General features: G+C 40.4%; 1 protein-coding gene across 1 annotated transcript; it reads right to left on the bottom strand.

The window, feature by feature from the left end:
• Nucleotides 1-2,594: 2,594 nt before the first annotated feature.
• LOC112140992 (baculoviral IAP repeat-containing protein 6) lies at nucleotides 2,595-25,329 on the bottom strand. The gene is made up of 9 exons (XM_024264038.2): nucleotides 25,089-25,329; nucleotides 21,216-21,361; nucleotides 18,253-18,363; nucleotides 16,775-16,992; nucleotides 14,899-15,060; nucleotides 11,539-11,616; nucleotides 10,302-10,490; nucleotides 7,113-7,247; nucleotides 2,595-3,696 (listed from the first exon to the last, which is right to left on the bottom strand). Exons 1-9 carry the CDS (start codon nucleotides 25,301-25,303, stop codon nucleotides 3,517-3,519), a joined length of 1,434 nt encoding a protein of 477 aa, XP_024119806.1. The 5' UTR covers nucleotides 25,304-25,329; the 3' UTR covers nucleotides 2,595-3,516.
• Between the last annotated feature and the right edge of the window lie 957 nt (nucleotides 25,330-26,286).

The raw sequence follows: 26,286 nt of genomic DNA, 5'->3' as shown, positions 1-26,286 counted from the left end.
CCTTCTAGTGTTACAGGTAACACACTGCTGTCAAATGAACAGATTTTTACTTTGTGCAAGAATCTAGTCAACTGAGCTTGTAAATGCTGATTACCCAAGCCCAGAAATTAAGAGGGTTGATCAATGAAGTTCAATGGTATGACTGGCTTATAAACTTGACAAAGTTAAGTAGCGAAGCCCATATCCTATTACTGCATAAAATCAAAGAGTGTGTTGGTGACAGATGAAGCAGCAGGAGCAAAAATAATTCTAGATGGAAAATACAATACCACTACAATACTGAAAATTCTGTAAATTTTGTACATTATACTTTTATATTTACATTCTTCTTTTTTTTATTCTTAATATTATTATTATTATTACTGTAATTAGTGTTGCTGTTTGCACAAAGGGAGGAGAGAGGAAGAAATTTCATCTGTGCTTTGTATGCCCTGTAGCATATTTGACAAATAAAAGTCTACTTGACTTGACTTGACTTGAATAGAACTCCAGTGAAGGAAAATGCCTCAAAGTTTGAGTTATGATAGTCACTTTTAGCAAAAATCTAAAACCTGGTATTTTCTAGGACATAGTTTCCCCAGACCAGGAGAAGTTTATTAGAAATCCGCCTCTGAATTATTGACGGAACTGTTGCTGCAAAGCAATCCCACCCACACTTCTCCTCCCTGTTGCTGAGAGCTCAAAGACGGGAGTGTGTGCTATTATCAACCTAACAAATAAGTTACTCTTCATACTAGAATTTTTTTATCTGGTTATTACATTTAACATGTCACAAGAACATGTTAAAACCACAAAAAAAAAAAAACACAATTCTTATCAGGGTGGGTTTTAAAAATCACTTTGTAAACATAATAGGAAACCAGCTGAGACAAAAATTTTAAATAAATGTGAAGAACTGACAGACTGTAGATCAGAAGGAGGTTTGGTACCTCCACAGAAACGTATCAAACAATGCATGTTGGGTGCTGAGAACCTTTGATTCACACTCGTAGACATGTTTATATACAGTGTAGCAATACAAAGAGCCTGCATGATAAAAATGAAGCCTGAAATAATAATTTTATCCCGCCCACCTCAAAGATATTCAGAAAAAACCCAACAAGGTCCAAAAAAATGATTCTACTCAACTGTAAATTTAAGGAACCCACAAAAATCTGATTTTAATCAGAACTGTCAATTTGAAAAAAAAAAAAAAAAAACATCAACTCGAAGATAATAGTCGTAAAAGAAATAAATAGAAACTAATAGGACAAAAGTATGTGACACCAAGCTGCACATTTTTGTTTAGACTTTTTCTTGAAACCAGCCTCTAGTGGTTGACAAAGGAAATGCAACAATTGGTATCTTTAGATATGCTTTAAATGCTGAAGTGTAAGGTTATTAGATCAGCAGCCTAGTTTTCTGCTGAATGTAAAGCACTCATTGGCACATGTGACTGCTAACTGCTAGCTCTTTGCTGATCAAAACAGGTGGGATGACGGCAGTGTCTTGTTCTCATGAACCACATAACTCTTCATTTTCATTTGCAGATGTTGTCAGACAGGAAAATGTAAACTTACTATTTTATAAGAATTGGACTTGGAGGAACAAACCAAACTCTCCGCTCTTTGCAGCCAAAGGCAGCACGTTTGACACCCCCAGTATTTAAAATAGCCATGTCCCTATATGCTTTTGGTGTCGAAAGTGAACCCAAATCAAGTTTAATTCAATTAAATTTTATTTATACAGCCCAATATCTCAGAAGAATTGCCTCATTTGGCTTCACGCAGGTAATCCATCCCCAGTCATTATGGATGTTACTAATGCAGACACAAGTTCAAAAACTAGAGCCTAAATGTTTCTGATTGAAGGGAAACGGCCCCGACAGGTCACTTGTGTACTGACCTTCTGCTGTTACTTTGGCTTTTAAATGAACTTAATTATACTAAAATTTGCTTCTGGTCAGTAAATGCAACTCCTTTTGCAACCGTTGCTTTCATCTGCACCTCCCAAAAAGCTAAAACGATCCCATTTCATGTCTGATCTGTTTCAGACCTTCCTTCATTTGAGATGTGATTTATGTTCCATGAGTTAGACCCTCAGTGAGTGAACGCCTGTAAATGAGCTGTAAACTTGAGAAAGAAATTTACAAATTACATTTTTTTTTTTTTTTTTTGCATCCGTGCTTTGGTGACACGGGTGCCAAATTTGGAAGGTAAATATGGTGGATCATGAGGGTTAAATTTATAGAAGTTTTAAGATGATTGATCACAGTTTACAACACAATCTATACAGTTTAAGGCCTGAAATGGTCATAATTTTGATTTTTGAAACATCAAAAAGATTAAAAAAATATTCAGTTTCATAGAAATTAATGCACAGAAAAGTTTTTTTTTCAATATTACAGCTCAAAAATGTTCCTGCCATCTTTTGGTTGTGAGCAGTAAAAATCGAAGGTTAAATGATTTTATATCTTTAAAAACAACTTGCTGGAGTTTATATGGGCACAAGTCAGTGAACCTTCACCAAATTTAGGACTCGTCTGCATGGCGATTGCAGGTCTCACGTTCAGCTGCTCCATCACACCCACAAAGAAGCATGGGCACAGTCAGTCCTTAGTTTCAAGCTCCATTTAATGTCCTAGCAAAAGGAGAATGTGACTGAACGAGTGACTAAAATAGAAAGTGCATTTCTTTGTTGATCACTGGAGATGAACATAATAAAAAAAGATCAAAGCAGTTTGTCTGGTGTCAGACGGAGCAGAGTTCTGTAGAAACCAACCAGTAAAGGGGCTCTGTAGGATTCGGAGGCGTGGTGTCAATCAAAGGCACGTCACAGCTTCGTCTGGAAGGTTCCGCACGCACACACACACACACACATGCATGGGCCTCCCGATACAGCCTGCTGCTGCAGCCGGGCCCACGGAAAGCAGTCATGGAGTTCTGAGAGGCGACAAATATTTATCCAGAGCATAGTGAAGCGTTTTAATGTGGAGCCTGTAAAAGGGAAAACAGAGCATCTGCCTTTATTCAAGTGGGTATGATCCTAGATTATTCAGAAAAGTGAGGATAACCAGAGGGGGGGTTGGGGGCGGCTGCCCCGGGCTTTTAAATATCCTTAAAGTTCGGCCGATAAATCCTTGGTTACAACCGTTTCCGCTCTAACAGTCAAAAAAAACAAAAGAAATTAACATTCAGTAAACATTCTTCTCTAAAGGTAGTTTCCCTTATATAATCTGTAATTTTCCTCTGCCTTTATGTATACATAAACAAGTTTAATAACATACCAATCAGTGGTTATTTCACAATTGGAAAAAAGACAAAATGTTTACACTCTTTTACAGGTAAATAAAAGATTCTGTTGACTCTTCGGTCAGGGCGAAGCGTGCTTCAGAGTCCGTCAGCTCCTTCTCGGCTATTAGATCTTTACATACAAATATGAACAAAGTGGCGGCTGGTGCTCCCCAGCCGGCGAGTCTTTTAAAGAGTAACTATCAGGTGATGCTGGGAGTGGGGAGGTCGGGGGCTGGAGGGCGGCTCATAGCTGGCCCTCGCTGCAGTGGCCGTCCTGACTGCCGCCGGGCTTCTCGGAGTCCGGGCCGGGCAGCTCTTGGAGGATGAGAGCGGCGCTCTTTGAGGAGAACTCGTCGCCGTCGGGCTCCAGGCCGTCGGGGCAAGGCAGCTTCAGGAGCTCCTCCCTCAGCTGAGCTGTGTGCCTCTGTGGGGAGGAGCAGAGGGGGCGGGGTCAGGTAAAAAATCAGCAGGAATTATTTACTTTGCAGTTTCTGTAGTGGTTTCAGGATGACCAGGAAAAACAACATTTAAGGATTGATGGATTTAAAGACTTGCTCCAGAGAAAATCACAACATTAACATGTTCTTGTAGCGTTTATCTGATAAAAGAAGGACATGTATAAAGAAAATCCAACTTAAATTTGCATTTCTGACCGTTTCTTCATTCAAATCATTGCAAATCAGAAGCAGACAGGAAAAGGTCGTTTGAAAAAGAGCTTTTCGTTATGTGGAAAATACGCTGGGCGGGCTACAAGCTCTCTCCAATAGACCCTTTTCACGGTGGCGTCAGACAAAATGGGGACCGGGCAGACAAGGTGAATAGTTACTTCCAGCATTCGCATTTAGAACGGCAAAGCTGACAGCGGAATGCTGTTAGACACAATTTTACATAGATAATAAAAGGCAACCATACCAATTTCAAAAGAAAAATATACAATATTTATTTTATGAAGGTCCCACCGAACTATGCTTTCATTTCCTGTCTTAGATCGTTCACAAATCAAAATACAAATTAGAATAATCCCTTTAATATTGGATGTTTTATTGAAAATATCAACCTTTCATTTGAGCACATATTAGTCTAACGAGTTCTAATTTGGTTGATGTTATTTGCACGTATTTTTAGTGCAGTCAAACACAAAAGCTCATAGAAATGAATGTTGGCCACATTTAATACCAACGGCAAAGACGCACATCGCTGCATAGCCCGTACACATTTTAATCCCTTCCCAGGATAAATTTACTTGTTGTTTTAAGGGATATTTTAGGGAATAATTGTAAAAACAGGAAAGCTTTGGCTCAGCGAAAATGCTCAGAGCAGTTATCGAGCCACGTAGTTTCAGTTTTCAAAATAAGAGCAGCCAAAAAAACAAAAAACAAAACATCTCTGGGTGAATGTATTTTATAACATTGTGTGGAAATAGTCACTTTCATATTTTTTGGCAACAGTTTTAATTAATTTGATCAGTTTTTACCTTTATTTTTCCAGAGATCAGACAGTTCTGAACTAAAGCGAATGGGAGCGACATTAGAACCAGTTTCTGATTGACTGAACACATCTGATCCAGGTGATGAGTAATTACTGAAGCAAAAGGGCGATGGAGCAGGAGATGGTGGGAGTGGGTCATTATAGGACAACACTTTGACTATGAACATGGCTTGTGCACGCTGGACGGTGATATTTGTTCAAATATATCAGCTGGGCAGACACTAAGTGTCAAGTGTTTATGACGCAGAATGTGTTAAATCATAAAACATCTGGAAGTGAGAGGAACTCTGAGCTTTCTAATACTATTTCTTCCTATCATCACCTCCTTGAGGTGCCATGAAAATGCTAAAGACTCCTGATGGAAAAATATTTCGTCTTGGTCAAACAAAGCTCTCGGCTGACAGTTGACTTTTCTCGAGATGTTTTATTTTTTGTTTTGTGGACGCCATAAAATTGTATTGATCATATTTTAAGAAACACCTCAAACAAAACAGAAGACTTTTAAAGTAAAGAATGACATTTTTGTACTAAAAGCTTCCCTCTTTAGACAAATTTCTCAGTTTTTTGTGCTGCCTTCATAAAGTTGTCATAGTAAAAGGCCAGAAGAATCTAATAATAAACAATGAAACCATCATAAGTTGTCTTCTCAGACCTCCTTGTGTTCAACTTTGCCCTCTGACCTTTGTTTGTTCCCTCTACTAGCCTCCCATCAGAGTCAATGACAGGATGTTTAAACATCCGTCATGTTCAATGTTTTGCTACACTTGCGAACTTGTAACAGGTCATTAAAACATGAGTTTTTGTAACAGCTGGTTGTCAGATAATTTGGGAAGTATTCTTTGCATCTCTGTACCCTTAGGGGAACACGTACACCAACAGAACCCCCGCATAGGCTTATGATTAATGGAACAGGCCAAACATGGAGGCAGACATGTGGGACTCGAACCAGTGGAGCTTGTTGTTCCAAACAGATGGGAGGGAAGCAGCCAGGGATGTTCTGAGTCTCAGAGGGATGTCAGATGGGTGAGGAGGGGAGCTGCTACCTCTGTTCCTATCTGCAACCCCACTGTTTGTTAGGGAGGGAGGGGTTCTGTTACCCAGAAAGATGCTCTCCCTTCACTACCTTTAGTTTTTACAGACTACAATGTGACACGCCCACTGATGATGTCACGGTTCTTTGGATAGAGTAAACTTCATTGGCTCAAACGTCGACTGTACCTGAGAACTGGATTGAGTGAGTGTGATCACCCATTGAAAGCTGTTTACTTTCAGCTCCAACCAAATGATGACAATTCAGTTGCCATTTTTTCACGATACGAATGTCGCCATGTTGGAGCCAGACGTCATCCGTAAGCAGTGATTGGTCAGAACGGATCGGAGTCATGGTTTCAATGGCAGCCAATCAGGAAGGCCACATTCTTATCACATGACGGCAAGCTAAACGAAATCTGTCAAACGTTTCAGTTGTTTGATATGTGATAACATACTTTTACTGAGGCAACCGATTTGCCAGTTTATGACTTTAATAACTGCAATAAAAATAGATCATGGAAAAAAGTAGGGTTATCAAAAACATGTTACAAAAGGTATCAGAGCAAGAATAGATATTCTGACAAATAGAATGACTGAGTAATAGCTTTTTATTTCTCCATAGAACTCTATGGGAGTTTGGCTTCTTGGAGCCAGAGGGTACTTCCTGTTTGGAATGCCAAGGGGAGGGGTCATTCAGTCCAATTGTATTATAGAGTCATTGGTTCCAGACCATAATTTGATAGTTCCCTGCACATGTGAAACAATTAAAAAAAAAAAAAAAAAATTTGCAGATTTGGACAAAACACATTTAAACTTAATGTAGTAGCTCCTATAAGATATTTTTTTCAACAATTTATTTACTCTAAAGCATCCATCTATATGTGCAAATAAATAAAACAAAGGGGCTAAAAAGGGTGAAGGTATTCTGACACCTCTTCACACCATCACAGAGTAGAGGAGGAGGAGGAGCAGAGCCTCCGTCATTTGGAGCTCATTCCGGCAAAAACCTGCCCCCACGCTCACACTGGAATTAAGTTTCTGCTCCCAGAGTTCCCCCATTATCTGCCCACACTACGTCATGTTGTTGCTTAGATACAAACACCCCCCACCCCATCCCATCCCGATGGTTCAACCGGGGAAAATGTATTTCCAACTGACTGTTATTGATTTATTAATGTTGCTTTAATAATTTATGCTGCAACATCATCACTTCCTTTTGGGGGTTAATAAAGCAGAACACGGTTGCTGATCTGCAGATTTCAGGATACATAATTCATTTCACAGACAGGCGCCCTTCGAGAGCTGGAGCTCTGACTTTACCTTTAGTGCAGCTGCATGATGGGACATGGTGCGACCGACCCTCTTGTCGCTGCTGTACTGCTGGATGTCAGTGATCCACTCCTCACACTGGGACATGATCTCTGCTCTCTTCAGGTAGAAGTGCTTGTGGATCACCTGCGAACACACAGAGGTTCATGTCAGAGGCAGACTCTTGTCTCTGAAGTTCTGACCCGCCTTTGATTCTGATCTGGTTTGGAAATGCTAGGAGTGAAGGGATGTGACCTCTGTGTTTGTGCCGTTTTGACCTTCTATGATGGGAGCTCACTCATGATGAAGCAGTTAACTCAGTAGACTTTGCAGAAAATCAATAGGAACAGAGAAATGATCTTCCAAAAAAGAGAGTTCTGTTCAAACGGGAGAATTTTAAACAATGAAACCACACAGATGAAATGGACTCAGACGTTAAGAGAAGGCCGGAGAGCCAGGAGAATCCAGATCTAGCTCCTCCTCCGGCTGCTGACACGAGTAAACCACATCCGTTCTTTCTTCCCTCCACAACTGGCGCTCAAGGATGCTGTAGTCACCCTCGATGGATGGTGTCAATCATCCGCTCTCGAGCCCCTCCAGTCCACTTCCTAGCAACAGTCGCCAGGGCGGATGATCAGTATGCAGGGAGCGCTGCGCGTATCTGCTGCTCCGGTGCTGGAGGGAGGCGATTAGTTATAATGGCAGCTGCTGATGTGCTGTTTACCAGGAGAAGAGAAGCAAAGAGGCAGCAGAGGGGGTTGAGGCTCGGCTTTAATCTCTTCCTTTTCCTCATGCATCTTTCTCTGCTCTCCTCATCTTCACCCCATCTACTCGTCGTGAGCGTCCCTCAAAGCCACGCCCATTCCCACAGCTGGTTTTGTGACTTCCAGAAAGGTGGGGCAGTGAAAGGAACATTTCAAGGTCATATGAGTGAAGGTGAGAGTCAGCCTGGATGGATGCAGAATAACATCAGGAGTTTACCTGATCTGATGATGGGTTTCTCCAGAGAAGCCATTTCTGTTCAGGTGAGTTTTCATCACAGCATAGACAGAAACCTCATGAAAGCATCTGTGTTCATGAAGTACACACAGGACGGCAGAGTCCTGACAAATGACCTTTCAACACGCGTGAAGACACATGCAGGTATGTACACTGAGACCTCCAAGTGCGGTCAGGGACGAGCTCCTTAGACGGAGCAGCTGCTGCTGAGTGACCTTTTGAGATAATCCACTCATTATTCCAGAGGAGGAGCTGGGTGAGGCGTGTGTGGGAGCACTGAATCAAAAGCTCAAGAGAAGACGGGATCTTTATGGACTTCCTTTCCCTGTGAGCTGTGTTTCTTCTGTGGTTTGCTACGAGGCGTCAGAGCTGAGAGATGCTCAGACGCTCAGAGAGCCCAAAGTTTGAAACGGTGTGTTTCACTCTATTCTAAAATAACTATTGCATCATCATAAATACATTGTACTAACAGTGTGTTTTCTGATTGGCTAAAGACCAGACCTCACCTTTTTATAAAAACTCTTTGCAGGTGACAGAGATGCACAAAACTAGCTACGGTACTTGAGTTCTGATATAGAAAATGGAAACTCTCACAGGTCAAAAATGTTCTGCTCCTAAGTTTAAACACCAGGTTTACCTTTTTTGCAATTACCCTTTTTTAAAAAGTTAAACTCCAAATATCTTTGATCTATTGTAAAAATGTTCCCAGTGGTCTTTAAATTATGATTATTATGGTTTAAGCCAAAATAAAATAAAGCTCAATTGTCTTTATAAATGTCATCCACCATCAGAAAAATGCAACAAAAAAATATGTTAAATACACTAAAACCCCATTTTCAGAGTGAGCATTTAAGCAAAAAGTTGCAGAGGCTTTTTATGAAACAAACTTTTAAAAATATCTACCATAGCTTTGGAACAAGACGAGGGCTGGGGTTTCAGTCCACAAGAAAGTAAGTAGAATTTAAAATGTACATAGCACTAGGGAGGATAATATGTACAAAAAATAAAAACAGATTTTTTTTCATTCCAAATTTGATTTTAATCCGTTTTTTTTCCTGCTTTTACTTTATAGGGGCCATACCATGAAAATTCAACTTTTTGAGCTTTTAAGTGTATTATAATGTTCATTCCTTACTATAAACAACCTCAAAGTGGTATTTTGATCCATCCACGCATTTCTGAGTAATCTTCTAAAAACCTGTGCTCTCAAAAGCAGCCCCTCCCATACCCACGAAAACGAGCGGGTTCTCACGTGCTGATGTCACAACGTGAGAACCGAGCCTGCAGAAAGAGTCTGCTCCGCCCCCAGGCTAACACAAACACTTTCTCCACAAAGCTAACAGCTTGTTTGAAAATGTTTGTAGAACTATATAGCAGGTGTTTTGTGAAGTACCGCTAGCTTGAGCTCTAATAAAGAGAAATACTACAAGCACTCGGCCTGTTTTTGCTGCGAAGCCAGCTTTTTTTCTTTCTCTCCGCCTTGCGGAGCAGGCTTGCTAGCTGCTGCTTTCACACCTGCGCTTTGCAAAAGACGGGCGAGCTCACCTTACATCTCAATTTACCCCAAAATAAATCATCCAGAACAACAAATTTGAATCAACAATTAAATGGATTTATCGCCCAGCTCTACAAAGCACAGAAAAAAGACTGATCATAACATCGTAATAAAAACCCAATTTTTCATCCGAACAACAAGCTCTTTAGCTGCCTTTTCTAAAACTCAACAACATTTAACAAGCAAAACTTCAGGAGCAGAGCAGTCTGAGGGTCTTCTCTTAAAACTTTGTGCTTTTTAAACAAATAAAAGAGAACAAAGGAAAAGTGACATGATGATTTAAAGTCAGTCTGGATCTTCATGATCTTTCTTTTGACAGACAAAAAGCTAATATCAGTCCTAGTTTAATGGAAAAATGATCCAAACCAGCATCAGAACACAATATATTAAAACCACATATCCCTTTCTCATCATTGAATGGTTCAAGAATGATCAATGTGGAGGATAAAAAACCAAAAAGGCTCTCAGCTGTTCTGTATGAAAGCAGAGCTTTGAATGAAAGAGCGACAGAAAGGTTGTTTGAGGTTACGCCCCCACACCAGCAGCGTTTGTAACTGTGTGATTCGGTTCACTCTCCAGAGTGCAGATTGTGAAAGAAAAAATCAAATAGAAGTGTGAAGGGTCTCCAATCAAGGCATGCCGGTTACCTCTTTGAAGCATGGTGAGGGGTTGCGCATCTGCTCCAGCATGGCCCACTTGACCGTAGCCTGCCGGATGTTGCCGTCGTATTCCCGCGAGCTCTGGGTGCCGCTTGGCGTCCCGCGGGAGCGCTCGTAGCCTGGCTCGTTGAAGTACGGCTCTGCCACCAGGATGAGTGACTGCACCGACACCAAAACCTGCAAAAGAGGTTCGAGTCAGAGGAGAGAAATACATCTACAAGTTTAGAGGAGCAGAACATTCCTAGGAGAAGAATTATACTGAAAATCAAGAAAGTCTGAAAGAGTTTGACAAAGAACTTAGTTTTTGCCCAATAAAGCTACTTTCTAAAGCTATGGTCAGATGATTTGTCTGAAGGAGAATTAGGATGTCCTCCTCTCTCTAGCTGCATCCACGCAAGGCCTTTAACATTACAAGCGTGGACGCTGCTGGACTTGGAGGCCTGCCTGCTGGCCTCAGCCACGTTGGAGCTGCGTGAAATGCAGCATCAGGTGGACACCAGTAACCTTCAGAAAAGACCATCTGCTCTTCTTAAACTGGGCTCCTGGTTCCTGAGCGGACACTCTTCCAGGCGTCTCTCCAAAACAACAACCCCCCCTTTTCCTATTATTGATCTACAGCACCCAAACTGGAATGATAATCAATACAGGCGTCTGTGTATTCTGCAGCTCTGGAAGGCAGTGAAGAAAAAAAAAAAAAAAGACACTTCCATGCACTCGTTTGTTCTTGTTGGATCAATAAATATAAAAAAATAAACACGAGTAGAAAAAAATAGGAACATTTCTGGAAGTTTAGAGTTCGTTTTAAATTTGTCCTGAACTTTTCAGTAAATGGTGAGCAGAGCTTCCAAAATTCATCTTTTTGAAATCAAAAATATTCAAAAAAGTTCTGCCTGACAATGATATATAAAAAAAAAGATTTATTTTCCACTGAACTCCATGTTTGTCAGATCAGAAGAGGCTGGTTCTGTCTCTGAGGTGGGTGTGGGGTGTCGGGCAGAACCTGGAGGCTCAGATGATGGTGGCGTACGCTCAGCTTGATTAACACACACTCACTGTCAGCGAAGCTAAATAATGACTCCATCTGTCATGTCAGCTGTCCAAACACAAAGCTGTTAATGGGGCGCTCCGGGCCCGCGATGAACCAGCGCCGGTGACACAAAGACTCAGCGTGCACTGGTGCTGATCCGCTCGGACAGGTGCCTGCCAGCACACATCTCCATCTTACCTGCAGGAAGCTGGAGGTCTGAGGGTTCCACTTCTCCTCTGGTCTGCCGTGCCAGGTGTTGAGGATGCTTAAACAGACCTGAAGAAAACACATTGGTGGATCAGTGTCACCAGGATATGAAATCCTAGTTACCAGCTGGGTCTGTTTTCTGTCAAAACACCCTCCTTTAAGGTTTAGAAGCAATTATGAAGTATAAATGTTCTTTTAGGCATCATAATAAAAATGATGCCCTTATGTTGATGACACCATGTTCTATTTATCAAAACTGACTGATGATATTTATGCTACAGTAATAGATCTTTAATTTTGGATACATAGGCATAGAAGGAAATTTGTTTGGCCTTTAAAATTTTTTATTCGCAATATTTCTGTGGGTAAACTTTACCAGTTTTCATCTTTTGCCTCAATAAGAAAACATGTCTGTAGAGTAAAAGAAGTCTTCTTTTTCCACTGTGACAACAGAACAGATTAATGTATTTAAACAGTTGGGGGAAATCCAATGAAGGAGATAAAAGACAAAAAAGATAAAACGTTCGCATTACAGCATAGAGTTCAAATAATGCTTTCACTTATTCAAAGGGAATTAATGCTACAGGTAAATTATTTACCTTAGTTATCAGTTCAATTTTAAAACATAATGAAATCCTTTCTTTGCACAGAAGAAAGCTCTAACTAGTCTGATACTCTGCTATTTTTCTGATCTCTTGGTCTAAAAGCTCTTTGAAAGAAGAAGGCTTTAGTGGTTTTAGTCTAAAATTGTGGGATGTGTCTTGTTGGATACTGATATGAGGTCAAATCTCAATCAGCTTAAAGTAAACGAAAAACCAGATGGTACATTTAAAAAAAAAAAGTTGTTTTTGAAAGTTCTCTCACTAAATTGCGGTTCACCTTTTGCTGTCTTGCCTTTTGTATTTTTTTCAATCCAATTTTGCATACTTTTTTGTGTTCAACGTCTTGATTGGCTTGATTGTGTTCAGCTTGCCACATTTACATACATTTTCAATGGCGATCTGATCTCTTTTTTCATTCTATAATACTGGACTTATTTTTCTATGAAGGTTTGAACTTTCAAAGTTTAAACAAGAGAAAAGTGTAACAATGTTCATGTCTGACTGAGACATGGGGGTGGGGGGGACCAAACAACAGATGTGTTTGAATGGAAATGTCACTTTAACCCACGTAGTTTTAATTAAAGTTTTTTAGGATTTCTCGAAATGTATTTATTTGTTATTCTTCTCTTTCCTTTCCAAGTTTACAATGTGTACTTCTTGGGTCAAAACTGCTTTCAAATGTTCCGTTTTGTTAATTTTTTTTATATACAATGTGCATTTTGGATCAGTAAAAGCTAATTTGTTGTAGTGACCCCAAACGAGATTTGCTGAAAGGTTAACATTTTTCAAATTTAGAATTTGGTTTTCCAGGCTTGACACCATACGCTAACTTGTTGCGAATTTTAAACAAAGTTTAAGATTTCTTTTTTAAAAAAATTGCAGGAAATCGGTATGTAAAAAAATCCAACTGTTTTCTTACAGATGGACTTTTAAGTTTTTACAGTTTCATTTATTGTTTCTTTCTGTTTGGCACTTTGGCATGTAGAAGAGCAGTTTATTGATAAACATGAAAAGATCCCTTTGCTTTTGCTTTGCTTGAATCAGTCCAATTAAAAACTGCATAAAAGCAGAGCGCCGGCGTTTCTTTGGTTCAACCATCCATCATCCATCCATGCTGAGCTGCAGCCTGCTTCTCCAGCTCTTCCACTGATCTGGGAAATCCCAGGAATTTCTTCAAGCAGCTGTCAGGGTCCATTATGAAAATGAGCTGCTGCCTAATGAGTTGGAGCTAATGTGGCGAGCCTCAACCTCTGGACCCAAGAATCACGGTGAAAGGAGAGCCAGCGTGGCGGTGTGGGAGCTCGCCGTGTTCCAACATGTCTGCCGGACGCCTGGAGGGACGCGTGCTTACAAATGTCACCTCTGTGCGAGGGCCGACATCTGACAGACCTGGGAAGGCCTTTATATGTGCTCCCAGTCAAGATGTCAGAGTTGGACTGCAAATCAACCGTCAGCTGCTTGCTGCCAATTGAATTCTATTTATAATGCAGTCAACACATATAAGTCAAAGCAAACACGTAACCTTACAGCTTTAGAGCAGGTTCTGCACTTGTTCTGAACAATGTTCATTTAGAAAAGCTCCTGTCCTGGAAAAGGAGATCTGAAAAAAACTTTACATTCTTTTCTTAGGAAGGCCAATATCAGCCTAAAAGAACCAACAGTCCCGTTTGGTCACCATTTTTTTTTCTTTTACTTTTTGGCCGTTGCTAATTACAGCAACCAAAAATCAACAAACAAACAAAAAAGTCAAAATTACTGGTTTCTTTTGAACCATTTAGAAAGAGTTTGACTTGAGGTTTTTCTTTGATTTTCTGAGTAGCATCTTGAATCACTTAAAATCAAGCTTCATAAATAAATGTAATCAAATGGAAGAAACAGCTAGAGACACAGAACAAAGGAATAACCTCAAGTTTGGAAACCCAATCACTCCAAAGTCTGCATATGCCTAATAAATAAAAAAATTGGAAATATGCAAATTAGTTTAGATTTTTCAGAATATAAAGACATTCCTTCCTGGAATAAAGGGCCTTGCCAGAATCTGAAGGTTTTATGGTCATTTGTTTTCCAAATTAAAGAAATTAATTCATTTTCTTCAGTTTTAACTCTTAACTTTCAAACTTTTCAGGTTAATCTCAACCTGAATGGTGACCTAAAAACCTTCAAGGCTTCACTGCAGAATAACTAAGATTTTATTTCATTGAAATAAAAAGAATAATAATGAAAAATATATATAGTAATTTAAATAACAGGGTTTGTGTGATCAAACCTGTGTCAATTTCCCCAGACTGGAGTTTATTTTCAGACTTGTTTGGAAGAATGATCAAAATAATTTACTGGGTTACAATGTCCTTGGCTGCTGTGTCAGTAACCTCAATATGCAGCTTCTGCTGCTGGTTACATTTCTGTTCACCCACAGGAGTCAACGGATCAACTTCCCATGATTCACAGTAGAAGAAAAATCTCAGGTAAAATGAGAAATCTGTAAGTTTTTGCCTTAGAGAAAAAAAAAAAACTTTCAGTCCGACTTTAATTTAATTTTTATGGGAAATTGTGGTGTTTAATAACTTAGGGGGAAGTGTGTCCTATGAATATTATTCCTGTCTGATTAGACCTGCTGTCAGAATAAAATTGTTTGGTTAACAAGTTTTAAATTGTGAACATAAAATCTCAAAGTCAGAGCTTTGGATTTAGGCAGGCGGAGGACAAACCCTGATGTTTGATCAGAAGCTGCGTAAACTTGCACCCTTACTTTGCCGTCGTTGTAGAGGTTGGGATTGAAGCGAACGCTGTGTCCACCTGTGGTCTCCAGATTGACGAGCGGCGGCGAGTTGGGGTAGTCTTGGGGGAAGTACACGTCGAACTCAAAGCAGCCGTTGGCATACGGAGTGTCGGCTGGGCCTGTGATCAGAACCTAGAAGCACGAGATGGACGAGCTTCAGAAAACATTGTCCCGGACAGAGGAACAGGGTTCTTACAGCCCATATACAACTCTGTTTTAATCTTCTAAGCTGTTCCTTTAGAGGCATCTGTGGCCTCAGTTCTCTGAGGAGGTTGGAGTGAACTTCAGTTTTACTAGTTTAATGTGTTCAGCAATAGAAACAAAGAAGGAAAGATTCAAGATCAAATTCATGCTTGCAAGCTTTAATTTTACACATGAGACTTAATCATCCTTTGATCAATTAAAAAAATATATATTTTAAAAAAGTTCCCAGTTATCTTAACTATAATGATCCAGCTTTTAGCCAAAATCCCCAAAAATTGTTGATTTTCTAGGACATCGCTTCTGCAGAGCGGCAGTAATTCATCAGAAAATACCTTTAGAGTTGCGGATGGGAGCATTAGCACTGTGCAACCCCATCCCCTCTTCCTCTCCCTATTGCTAAGAGCCAACAGCTTGTGCCCCGCTCAACGTATTTTCTAGGTAACAAATAAGTTCTTTTTCCAACAGAATTTTTTTGTTTGCTCATGATTTACAATAATCTGAATAAATAAATACTCAAAAATGCAATTTTGAGGTTAATTTTCTTTATATATGTCCTCAATCATCAGAAAAATACAACAAAAACATGACAAAAGGACCATTTTCACCAGTGTGTGTCTTATGGTACCAATATGGTTTCTCCTAAAACCGTTTTTTAAATCTAACTTAAGCAGAGACTTGTGGAGCATTTGTTCTACTGTCAGTTTCATAAAAAAATAAAAAAAGCTTCATTTTTTGTAAATGAAAGCACTTCTCTTAACAACTAATGTAAATGCATGTTAAAGTTCATGCAAAGCTAAAAGATGTCTCTTGTCTATTCTGGTGAAACCCTGAACAGTTCAGGTTGCTCTGAGCTTGGAGACCAAAACTAGATTTGAAAGGAGTTTCAAACTGAGCTACTTTCTGAAAGAGACGAACCTGCATCACCAGACTAAAGGGATGAAAGAGCTGCCAAATACAGCAGGAGTTGTGCTCAAGTTGGGAGTGTAAAACAAATCCGTAAAACAACACGATAGGGTGCCTGCACAAATACACACCAGCTGTGTAAAAATGTTAAGAGTTCAAAGGAGGCTCTTTAAAAATAAAAAAAAAGCTGAGTAAAAATGTACAGAATTATTAAATAGAAGCAGAAAATTCAGTGAATTCAGAAAAAAGTGGAAAAGATGTGCTGACCCCTCACAGATCTGGGGGTTTCCACCTCAGCAGGCACCATCCTGCTGCTCGAGGGGAGCACAAACATGGTAAATAATAAATGTGTGTCTAACAGAACCGACACAGTTCTGTTCACTGGGAACAAAGCCTCCAGGACTTAGCCACAACCGCCCTTAAACGTTTTTTGTGTACACAAGGGCGTTCTTTCTTACTCCCCAGACTCATGTAGCTTCACTGATATTTGCGAGCAGCAGACCGTGTTGTGGCTGAGCTGCTCTTTATGTTTTAAAGGCTCTCTGGCCAAAATCAAGTTAAACAGATGAGGATTTTGACATTTAGTGAAGGAGATGTTGCCATTAATCAGCTGGTAGGGGTTAGAGTCATTTCTTAAATGTCACTAGAGTCGTTTTGTGGTTGAAACACACATCACGCACACACCAGCGTCCCATCACACGAGTTGATTCAGTGTCTGCAAACAGCTGATCGACAGTACCTTCATGATGTCCAGCCTCTCCTCGTCACAGCGGACAAAGACGCTGGAGGAGGACGACAGGGGCAGCGAGGTGGACAGGGTGACGGCCTCCTGGGCGAGGCGGCGGGATCTGGCGGCGCTGTTGGTGTCGCTGGCGTTTTTCACCTGAGACATGTAGTGGTAGTTGACCTTGAACATGAGCTTCCCCTCCTCATCCTCTGAGACCATCTCAAAGGTGTCTGGGTGAAGAGAAGACCATCGCACATTACCCTCACTGTAACCCCCAACATCAAATTCAAATGAGGACCGGGAACATTCTTCCAGTCCGAGCCAATTCTATTTTAATGTTATGAGCTCATTTTTACAGAAATTTTCCACTTTCTGAAAAAATGTTGGCTAAAAATTGACATTCTATCTTTAGTGCAAGGAAAAAGGACAAAGACATTTTCTTTTTTTTATTTCTGTTAGTGTTGTGACATTGGATACAAACGGTGACTAAAAGGATGTAACAAGGCTTCCAGTCTTATACACAGCCTAATTATCTCATTTCAGTGCAAATCTACATTAAAATGAGAGTGGCCTGGAGCTGTTGCCTGCAAATCAATCAGTCTTATGAGCTCATACTGAACCTTATTAAGCCTCTGAAACTTTCCAGCTTCACTCCTTTGCTCTGCTCAGTTTCTCTTTCATCAACTCGCTGTTGGTAAATTGATGCATAAAGGAGCTCTACAGATCATTTCAGCTCAACGTCTTCTGCATTAACATTAAGGGAGCTGTTGGAGTAATATGAGAATGTTTGAAAACAACAAAACTAACGTAATGTAGAGCTGACAAGGGCAAAGGAGGAAAATAAATCTTGTAATTCAATTTTTCTAAGGCTAAATTGTCACCACTGTCAGCAATGTGAGTTCAAGCAGCCACTTCCAATGAGAAGTCTGTGTAAACCCACAGAAATGAGGGTTTCTGGCTTCAGGATTCAAAACGCACATTTTTACGTTAAGGCTCTACGTAAACAACGTGCGGCCTTTGAACGTTTGTTGTAAAATAAACCAGGGCAAACTTTGACCAATCAGGGACTTGGATTTGGTTGTGACGTATAGAGGAAGAAGCCCTTCCCTGCTTGTCCAGTGTGAACACCACGGGCTATACTTGCGTTCAAGAACCCCAGTTTAGAGCGTTCTTGAACGTGCGTCAGATGCCCGGTGTGTCCATAGCTTCACAGATTTACTTTAGGATTCAACTGTTAATTTAGACACATGAAAATAAAGGAGGGCGGACTGCAGTTCTGTCAAGTTGAGTTTTTCATGGTTTTAGCTGAAAACAGAGTCTTAAGGAGTTAATCTGCCTTTCATATGCTAAAAAACAATGGCACTGTAATTGAAGAGGTTGGAAGCAGCTGATTGACAGGATTTGCTGTCATGCGTCTTTAGTAATGTGCATGTCCATTAACTATGTTTTTCTATTGTATATTGTGAGCAACATTCAAAGAAAAAACTCACCAAACTGTAGTTTCTTCATGGCAGCAACATATTTTTCCTCCAGAGAACGGAGAATGGAGAGAGGTTTGGGCCGGCTGGAGGCCTTCTTTGAAGATTCCACCAGCTTTCTCTCTGTGAGGCGAGTGAAGAGGCGAAAAAAGAAAGAAAGAAAAAAAATGAGTGAGTCTAGGATCAAACAGGAGGGAAAAAATCTCCAGCCATCAAAACATCTGACGTGTGAACAAGCAGCAGAGCTGATCTGACATGGAGGCATCAACCAGCAGAAAACCTGAGGTGATCCCAAAGACAGGTATCAGATCCCGGTTCAGGATGTGAGCTGGTTTGGGATCAAATGGGAACGTTGGCTAGAGTGAATGAAAGGCATGAAACGTGTGAAAAGAGCATGATTGCTTTATTTTTTGTAGAGAACAAACATATAGAGTTCTCTTTAAACCAGTCCAAAGTCTGACCCTGCTTGCAAAAATACACATTTTCTTAGTTGTCCCAATTATTTGCACTTTAAAGTAAATGCATTCTCTCAGAAACACATCAAGCAAGTTTTTATATAAAGATTAAACAACTTGGGACCCAACAAAAATCTCGTTTTTAACATATTCTCGATTTTTTTATATTTTTTTCTGTGGTGCAAGTTATTAAAAATATAAACTGAGGAACCAGATGCCTCATTAAAAGTATGAGGTCTCATATCGAATGTTTGAAACATTTGACAGATTTAGTGTGATCCGCTTCCACAGCAAGAAGACCTGGTGGCAGACATGATGATGGCTGAAAATTATTAGCCAGAAACTGAAATTGTACAATATTTTAGAGTTGCAGCTACTTTTATTAAAACTTTTTTTAGTGTTCAGTATTAGCTTCAAATGTGTGAAAAGAGGGTAAACGCTGTATTAAAGGATATTAACAGAAGTGTGATTTGTAAAACTGTTAAGACCTTTGCTTTGGAGCTTTAGCTCTAGACCAGCATTTACGTTTGACCGCAGTTAGCGTCAACTTTTTTCGCGATCAATGTGAATCAGCTTATTCTGTCGGCGACAAAAGCAGCTTTGGACCGAATTTCTTTATATTAGTAATGTGTTGCATATCGGTGAAAAGCTGCTTTTCTCTGCAGATCAGCTAATTCACGTTGATCATGTAAGGAGTTACTGTGTGTTAAAGAACGTTGTAGGTTTTGACAGAAACACCTCAGGTGGTAAAGGCTCAATGCTTAAAATGCATTAAAAATGTATATCTGTTAAGATTGACGGTTTTATTCGTCTTTTATCAACCAAAAACAAGAATATTTTTGACCAAAATGTGCGGGGGTGTGGGGTTATAATGTTCCGGTCTTGGACTTCCTTCCAGTTGATGATTTTTAGCTGCCATCTTTTCTGCCACCAGGTTCTACTCAGTGGTAGGGGTATGAACTTCAGACAAGCTCACTCCTGACTGGAGAGAATGGTTGTCATAGAAACGATTACTCAGACCAATTTGGACCAATCACTGGTTACTGAGATATCTAGCTCCAACATGATTAGCCATTTTCTATAGGTGATGTCCCACTCACTCGTTCCATTTCTCATACAGTCAGTGGGTTTTCTTCCGCCTCATTCTGTCATAATGTAAGATGCAGCTGCAACAATGAGTGGTTTGTTGGCTTTAATGACAATCACCTTGAATAGTGCCTGGAAGTACCCCAATCACAGTTTAAACAAATTCCCTACATAAGTCCAATTTAAACAGAAAAGTTTAGTAAATGTAGTTTTTATTGGCGTGGAAATTATCAAACAACTTTGACATCTGATCTTTCATTACTTTTACTACCCAGCCTTTCATAAATGAAAACTGTGTCTGAGAACACTAAAGGAGCTGAAGATGATTATTATCCAGTCTGCTTGGTGCGGCTGGTGCCGCCCCTGGTCGATACGGTCCTCTTCTCGTTTGCTTTGACGTCTCACTGAGATCCTATCTGAAGCCTCTTCACTAATTACATGCTTATCCATCTGTCAGGCTCTAATCCTGCCAAATCTACACTGGACAACTCTGTATCAAGTGCCATTCCAGAGGTCTTAATCAAATGGATTTCTTCACATGAAGAGACATGACATTGATCTTTATCTGTGCCTTCTCTCTCACCTCCATCACATCTAATGGGCAGCTTCCCACCTAAGCCATCACTTACGAGTCACTTTATGTGGACCGAGCATAAAAATTCTCAGGAGAGAGTTTGGAGAAGTGGGCGGGAGGAGCATAATTAATCCTGTGTACTGTGTAGCAACAAGGTAATGGGGAAGGAGTAATGTTTCATCATGTGGCGGACATTTTATTGATGCTTCTGTCTGTTCAAAGTGATTAATGGCTGGTTGGAAGGATCTCTTTCTTTTCTTATTACCTCGTGTCGCAAACAAGTTATGACACGTGTAACTTGTCCTTTACCGTACTTCAAATCTGAATCTTCCCATTTTCCTTGAATGTATTATTGCTCCCTCTGTGGGGTTAAGGAAACAACTCAAACTCTGGAAAAAGAATGGAGCAACAGTGCGAGAAGAAAGCATAGAGGACGTTTGGCCAATAGTCCAGATGAGTATGCTTGATCCAGCTCAACTTTCTAAAATAGGGTCAAAGGCATCCTTGATTGGAATTAATTTGTCAAAAATGCTGTCATTTACAGCTGGGGACTTTCTGTGTGCCTCATTTTTGTGTCCTTGATCAGAGAAGCCAGGGCACAGACGAGATGAGAGCATCAGAGACGAATGTAGAGACAAAAGGTCGGAGCTGAGAGCCTCTGCAATAATTCAGATCCAGCAGAGATGGGATGAGGGGAAGCACAGTGAACGGCAGCTGGGTGAGGTCAGGTGAGAAACAATGTTTTTGTCATGTCACCATATTAAAATCAAGTCTCATCTGACATGCAGACGGCTGTGTTTGAGTTAAATACTCGCTTTAGGAACAAGATATTTTCAGTGAAGAAGAAATTGTATACACACCCTGGTTGGCCTGCCGTAGGCTGGTCGTGGCGGCGCAGACGATCTCGGCCGTCTTCTGAATGTCCGGCACCAACAGAGTCAAACCCTCCGGCTCTGGCTCAGAGCTGTCTGCTTTCATCACACCTTTACTTTTATCCTTTTTTGACCTAAACAAACAGATACACAAATTTTTATTAATGTGGCAAATGTATTTAATACATTTTTAGAATCTAACAATGCAAGAATCTCACTAAACCAGATTCCACTCTCTAAAAAAATGCTTCCCCCACGAATGTGTTGACAGATCTTCGTCCCAGGCTCCCTCTGCAGCAGATGATGAAGGTGTAGGTGACTGCCCTCCAAGCAGACCCACTCCTTCCTATTCTGAGATTGTCCTGAGTGTCTGCTAGACTAAAGCGCAGTTGACAGGCGGGGATGGGGCTGGGGGAGACCATCCTCTGTAATTAGTCTCACTGCTGGGCTGTTTGCCCTCAGCTTCTTGAGTCAGAGTCCACGGTGAGTTTCTGTGTTCAAAGTATTCAAACCCCTAAAGTTTCTGTGATCCAGTCTATCGTCTTGAAAGTTTCAAATGTGACAGATTAGATTAATGTTCGTGAAAGTGGACACACTCTATAATCTCAGATCTGATAAGTTTTATATCTAAATCATTCCAGTGAAAGACTGCCTCTTCAGTTTAGGGTGTAATCAATTCTGGGTAGTAATGTGGATTTGAAAAGCCCTGAGCAATGCTCTCTTAAAGCGAGGATGAGCATGTCTTCAGCTGGACGTCAGCTTCATCCTGAGGACAATCTGTGATGAAGATGACACTTACGACTGGAGATGAAATGAAGAAAAGTGTCAAGTTGAGGCAGTGAGGAGTCTGACAAGCTCCATCTACTGTCATCGGCTGATCAACACGGAGCAGAGGAGGTGGAGACATTTAAGAGCCTCACTGTGTATAGAGCACGGACTCGTGGGAGTTCTAAAATCTCTTTCAAACATTTGCCTAGATAGTTGAGATTAGTGCTCACTAGTTTTTTGCAACAACCGTATAACATCCTCAAAAATTTATCAATTTTGAGCAAAAACTCTGATGAAGCTGCTGTCTATATCTACAACCCCAGAAATAAGACCTTAAAGAAAAATCCTTAATATTTGAAAAGTTTTCTTTAAATAAAAAAAAACTGCCCAACTGGAAAGAAAACAGTCTTACTGAGATTTCTTACTTTAAGAAAAAAATTCTAGTCACTAAGACACGTTTTCTCAAACTAAAGTTATTTTGACATTGAAAAACTTTCTTGATAAGTTTTCTTGAGAGACAAAAATATTTTTTTCTTTAAACAAGGATATTTTTACTTTAAGTTTCAGTTTTGGCCTTGTAGCGATGTCTAACAACAGTCGTACTAGACAAGAGGTAAACTTCAGTCAGAACTGATGGTAATCAATTTACTATTTAACTTGATTCAATGCTTAAAACAAATGTCTGTCATTTCTGCCCGACGTTACCCAAGTGCTATTGGGTGGAGTATGGAAAGTCAGTGTGATGCTTCTAAAAACATAGAGACCACATCCTCCTATGAATAAAATAGTAAAACAATAAAGTATGTAAAAAATGTTCCTCGAAACAGTTGGGTTTGAAATTAAACCTAATCCTGGATGTTAAAGCCACAAAAGCTGCACAACCATTGACAATGAAATTGCGCAAATTGGATTGTTGATAATAAATTTGTCTAATAGAAACATGTCAATTTAAAAAACTCGCATTCATCAAAAAAAAGTTTCTGCGCTTGAAGAAGAGGGTTTATCAGGTGTATTGAAATTGACATATTTCGCAAATTGGGAACACTTCAAATTAAATGAGTCACGTGAGCAATAGTGACCATGGCCTGGATAAAATGCAGACGTCTCCTTTGATAGATGATGATGAGCGCTAGTGCCATGACAGAAATTTGAATGCATCTGCTGTAAATCCAAGTATTGTTCACGTCTGTGTTTTAGGATGACTTATGTCGTGAGTTGGTTTGTGTTCATTCACATAACCGTAGTGCTATCCTAGGCATGTTTACATTTAAAGTGGGGTCATCTGGACCCCATAAGATAGCACATGGGATAATTATGATTTAATGGAAACTATAATTGCAAAATTGTGTTTTTTTCCCAACATTTTTAGAATTTCAATAAAAGTTTAGCGCATATGTGTAATGGAAACGCAGCTACTGTGTGTTTCTAAACTGACAGAGTTTTATTCTACCTATTAGAATGGGGACTAACCTGGCTCCAGTAACATGAAAAATGTTCTAGTAGATGGGACAAGCAAGACTGCTTTTGGAAAATGTCCAGCAAGAGCTCCATGGTTTATACCTCACAATAATCAGGCCATCATACAGCACACACAGATGCAATATAACCCCCGATGCCATTTTTTGATCTAAAAAAATATATATATTTTATTGCCAAGAGCAAATTCTACTCCGACGTTGGCAGACTGCTCATCCATAGGCTGCGTTTATAGCAACATAGCGAGTTACACAGCAACCCAACCCACTTATTCCGTCTGGGACACTCAGTCTACCTTTCTTTATTTTTAATTTCCAAGGGCCCACCACTCATCGAACGTGTGAAACAAACTGTGACAACCATTAAGAAGTGGCCAGCAGGGACTGACACAGCACACAGACTGGAATAGGTTTGTTTCTCCAGCTAACTGAGGCTCTCACATGAATATCAACTCTCCCTCTGTGTTGGATGGCTGTTAACACCAACACTGACAGTGTAAAAATCTGGAAACAGATGGCCATACGTGCAAATCAAGACCTCCGACAAAGCCTTTTAGATCTGGTTATGCATGAGGAGGAGACTGAGGAAACAGCAGAGGGACACTCCTCCAGCTCTGAATCCCACGGGAAAGTACAAGCAAACCACGGAACTGCAACAATTGACCGTTGCAGTGTGGCTTCACTTATAGAAAACAGCTTACTTTTAGCTCCAACAAAATTAAGTCCATTCTGTGTTTTTTTTTTTTTTTTTTTGCAATACGGACCATGTTGGAGCCAGACGACATCAGTAAGCAAGAGCATGATGAAAACGTACCAGAGCAAGAAGGGTTACACTGATAAATACTGCATATTGACTGATTAATAGCGGTATAGTTCTCAGTAGAAGTCTGTAGTATTTTGGCTTCCTGGAACCAGCAATTACTTCGTAGTTGGAGCACCAGGGGAACGGGTCACTTAGTCTAGTTCCCAAATATTGTCAATGGCAGGTGTCTCCTTCCCAATGAACTTTTTTTCTACCACAGAAACTAAAACAAAACCCCCCCAATGTATGCTGGGCAGAAGCACAGGAGCTTCTTCAGATGTGTGATCTTTCTGGAAGGCTGGTAATAAAGTGAGCTGCTTGCAGGAAAAAAAAACGCTGCTACATTCCTGACAGGTGTTATCTAAAAATACCCATGGTCACTACAGTCACGGTAAGACGCTCTGACGTTGTGTGAAGAGTTTACCTATGTAAATCTGCGAACAGCACGCCGTCAGCGAGCTGTCAGCAGCTGTGAGGGAATCTGCTGATGGTGTGATCACATCTGCTCCTCAGACTTTCACATCAGCTACTTTCACCACTTTCAACTGAAGCCTTGAACCAGCATTATAAAAGACAAGACATTTGTGAAGCTGTCCCTGAGCATCTTCAAATGCAGCTCCGCCGCGGAATCTCAACGAATTCCTCGTTTCCCCGCAGAAGCATTTTTATGTCAAAGGGAAACTAATGATCCCCTGTAAAAGAGCGCTAGAGTTCAGAATAAAAATCAGGGGTTTGCACATCATCTCTCATGTATGAGGTCTGGATTGGCAGGACAAGAAAAGAAGCAGCGGATATCTTGATGGTCTTTTGTCTTACCTGAGGCGATTAGTGTACGTGTCCACGCAGGTCTTCATTTTGGCCAGCAGCATGCCAACAGAAGTTTGTCCCTCCGAGTGCTCCTCGTCCTCCTCCTCCTCGTCCTGGCCGGGGTCTCCGGACAGAGGCAGCAGCAGGGGAACCAGGGCCGTGCAGGAGGAGATGGCTCTCAGCAGCTCCAGCAGAGCCCGGTAAAGAGGGACATGGCGCGCCATATCCAGAACTGCAGAAAGGGGAAGGATCGAACTTCGTTAGTGACTCATTAGGACAGGCATTGGGGAAGAAAACACAAAAGTCCTGCATTTGTTTCTGCACGCTGACTTTTCCTTCGCCTGATGTACAAAAATTGAGCGAATAAATTCAGATTATTTGTTCCAATGTTATTAAAATACAATAATCTCACGGGGGGAGAGATGGATGAATATTTTATTTCCCCAAAGGAAATCGAAGAGAGGAAAATATATCCTTCTTGCAGATTTAGCTTCAAGCTACATTCCATCTTCAGTCCCACAGCGGGAAAGCAGAAATAAAACTTATCAAACTTTGTTTGTAATAAAAAGTCAACAGAGTTGGTTCTTCCTGACTCAAAGAGAGGTATTCACTGTGGGATTACATACAGTCTCAATGGTGGTGGATTTAAATCTGAATTAGATTAAATTAAACAGAATAATCTTGTCCCTGCAGTCTTTAAAGAAGAATGATTTTGCAAAGAAGACCATCCTTTGGAGTTGAAGCAGTAATTATGAGTTGTGGACTTTAATGTCCACGATTCTGCTCAGAGCAAGCTATAAAACTTTTCTTTAGCTGGACGTTTATTTTTTTTACAATATCAATAGGAGTGGGTCATCATACTGCCTCGTAAGAGTCTATGCTAGACAAATAGCACCTATTAAGAATGTCATAGTGAAGATATTGAAGCAGTTTTTTAAATCAAAGGCCTAAAACCGGAATGTGAAGGTAGGTACTAGGGCCTTAAATATGGATTAATTTTGGTTGTTCTTACTGACGTCAAAGCAATTTTGAGCAGTAAATGGCACTCTTGTTAAAATGTTGGTTGGGTATTATTGTGAACATGCTAACGCGGCTAACGTGTAGCGTAACGTGTAGCGTTAGCCGCGTTTATTTTGTCACGTTACTTAGATTGTTGGGAGTTAGCATAGTCACAGCAACATTTGCTTTAGATCTAAGGGTGTTTCTT

The sequence above is a fragment of the Oryzias melastigma genome, linkage group LG15 (assembly GCF_002922805.2).
Source record: "Oryzias melastigma strain HK-1 linkage group LG15, ASM292280v2, whole genome shotgun sequence".
NCBI lineage: Eukaryota > Metazoa > Chordata > Actinopteri > Beloniformes > Adrianichthyidae > Oryzias > Oryzias melastigma.
This window is presented reverse-complemented; position numbering and strand designations above follow the sequence as displayed.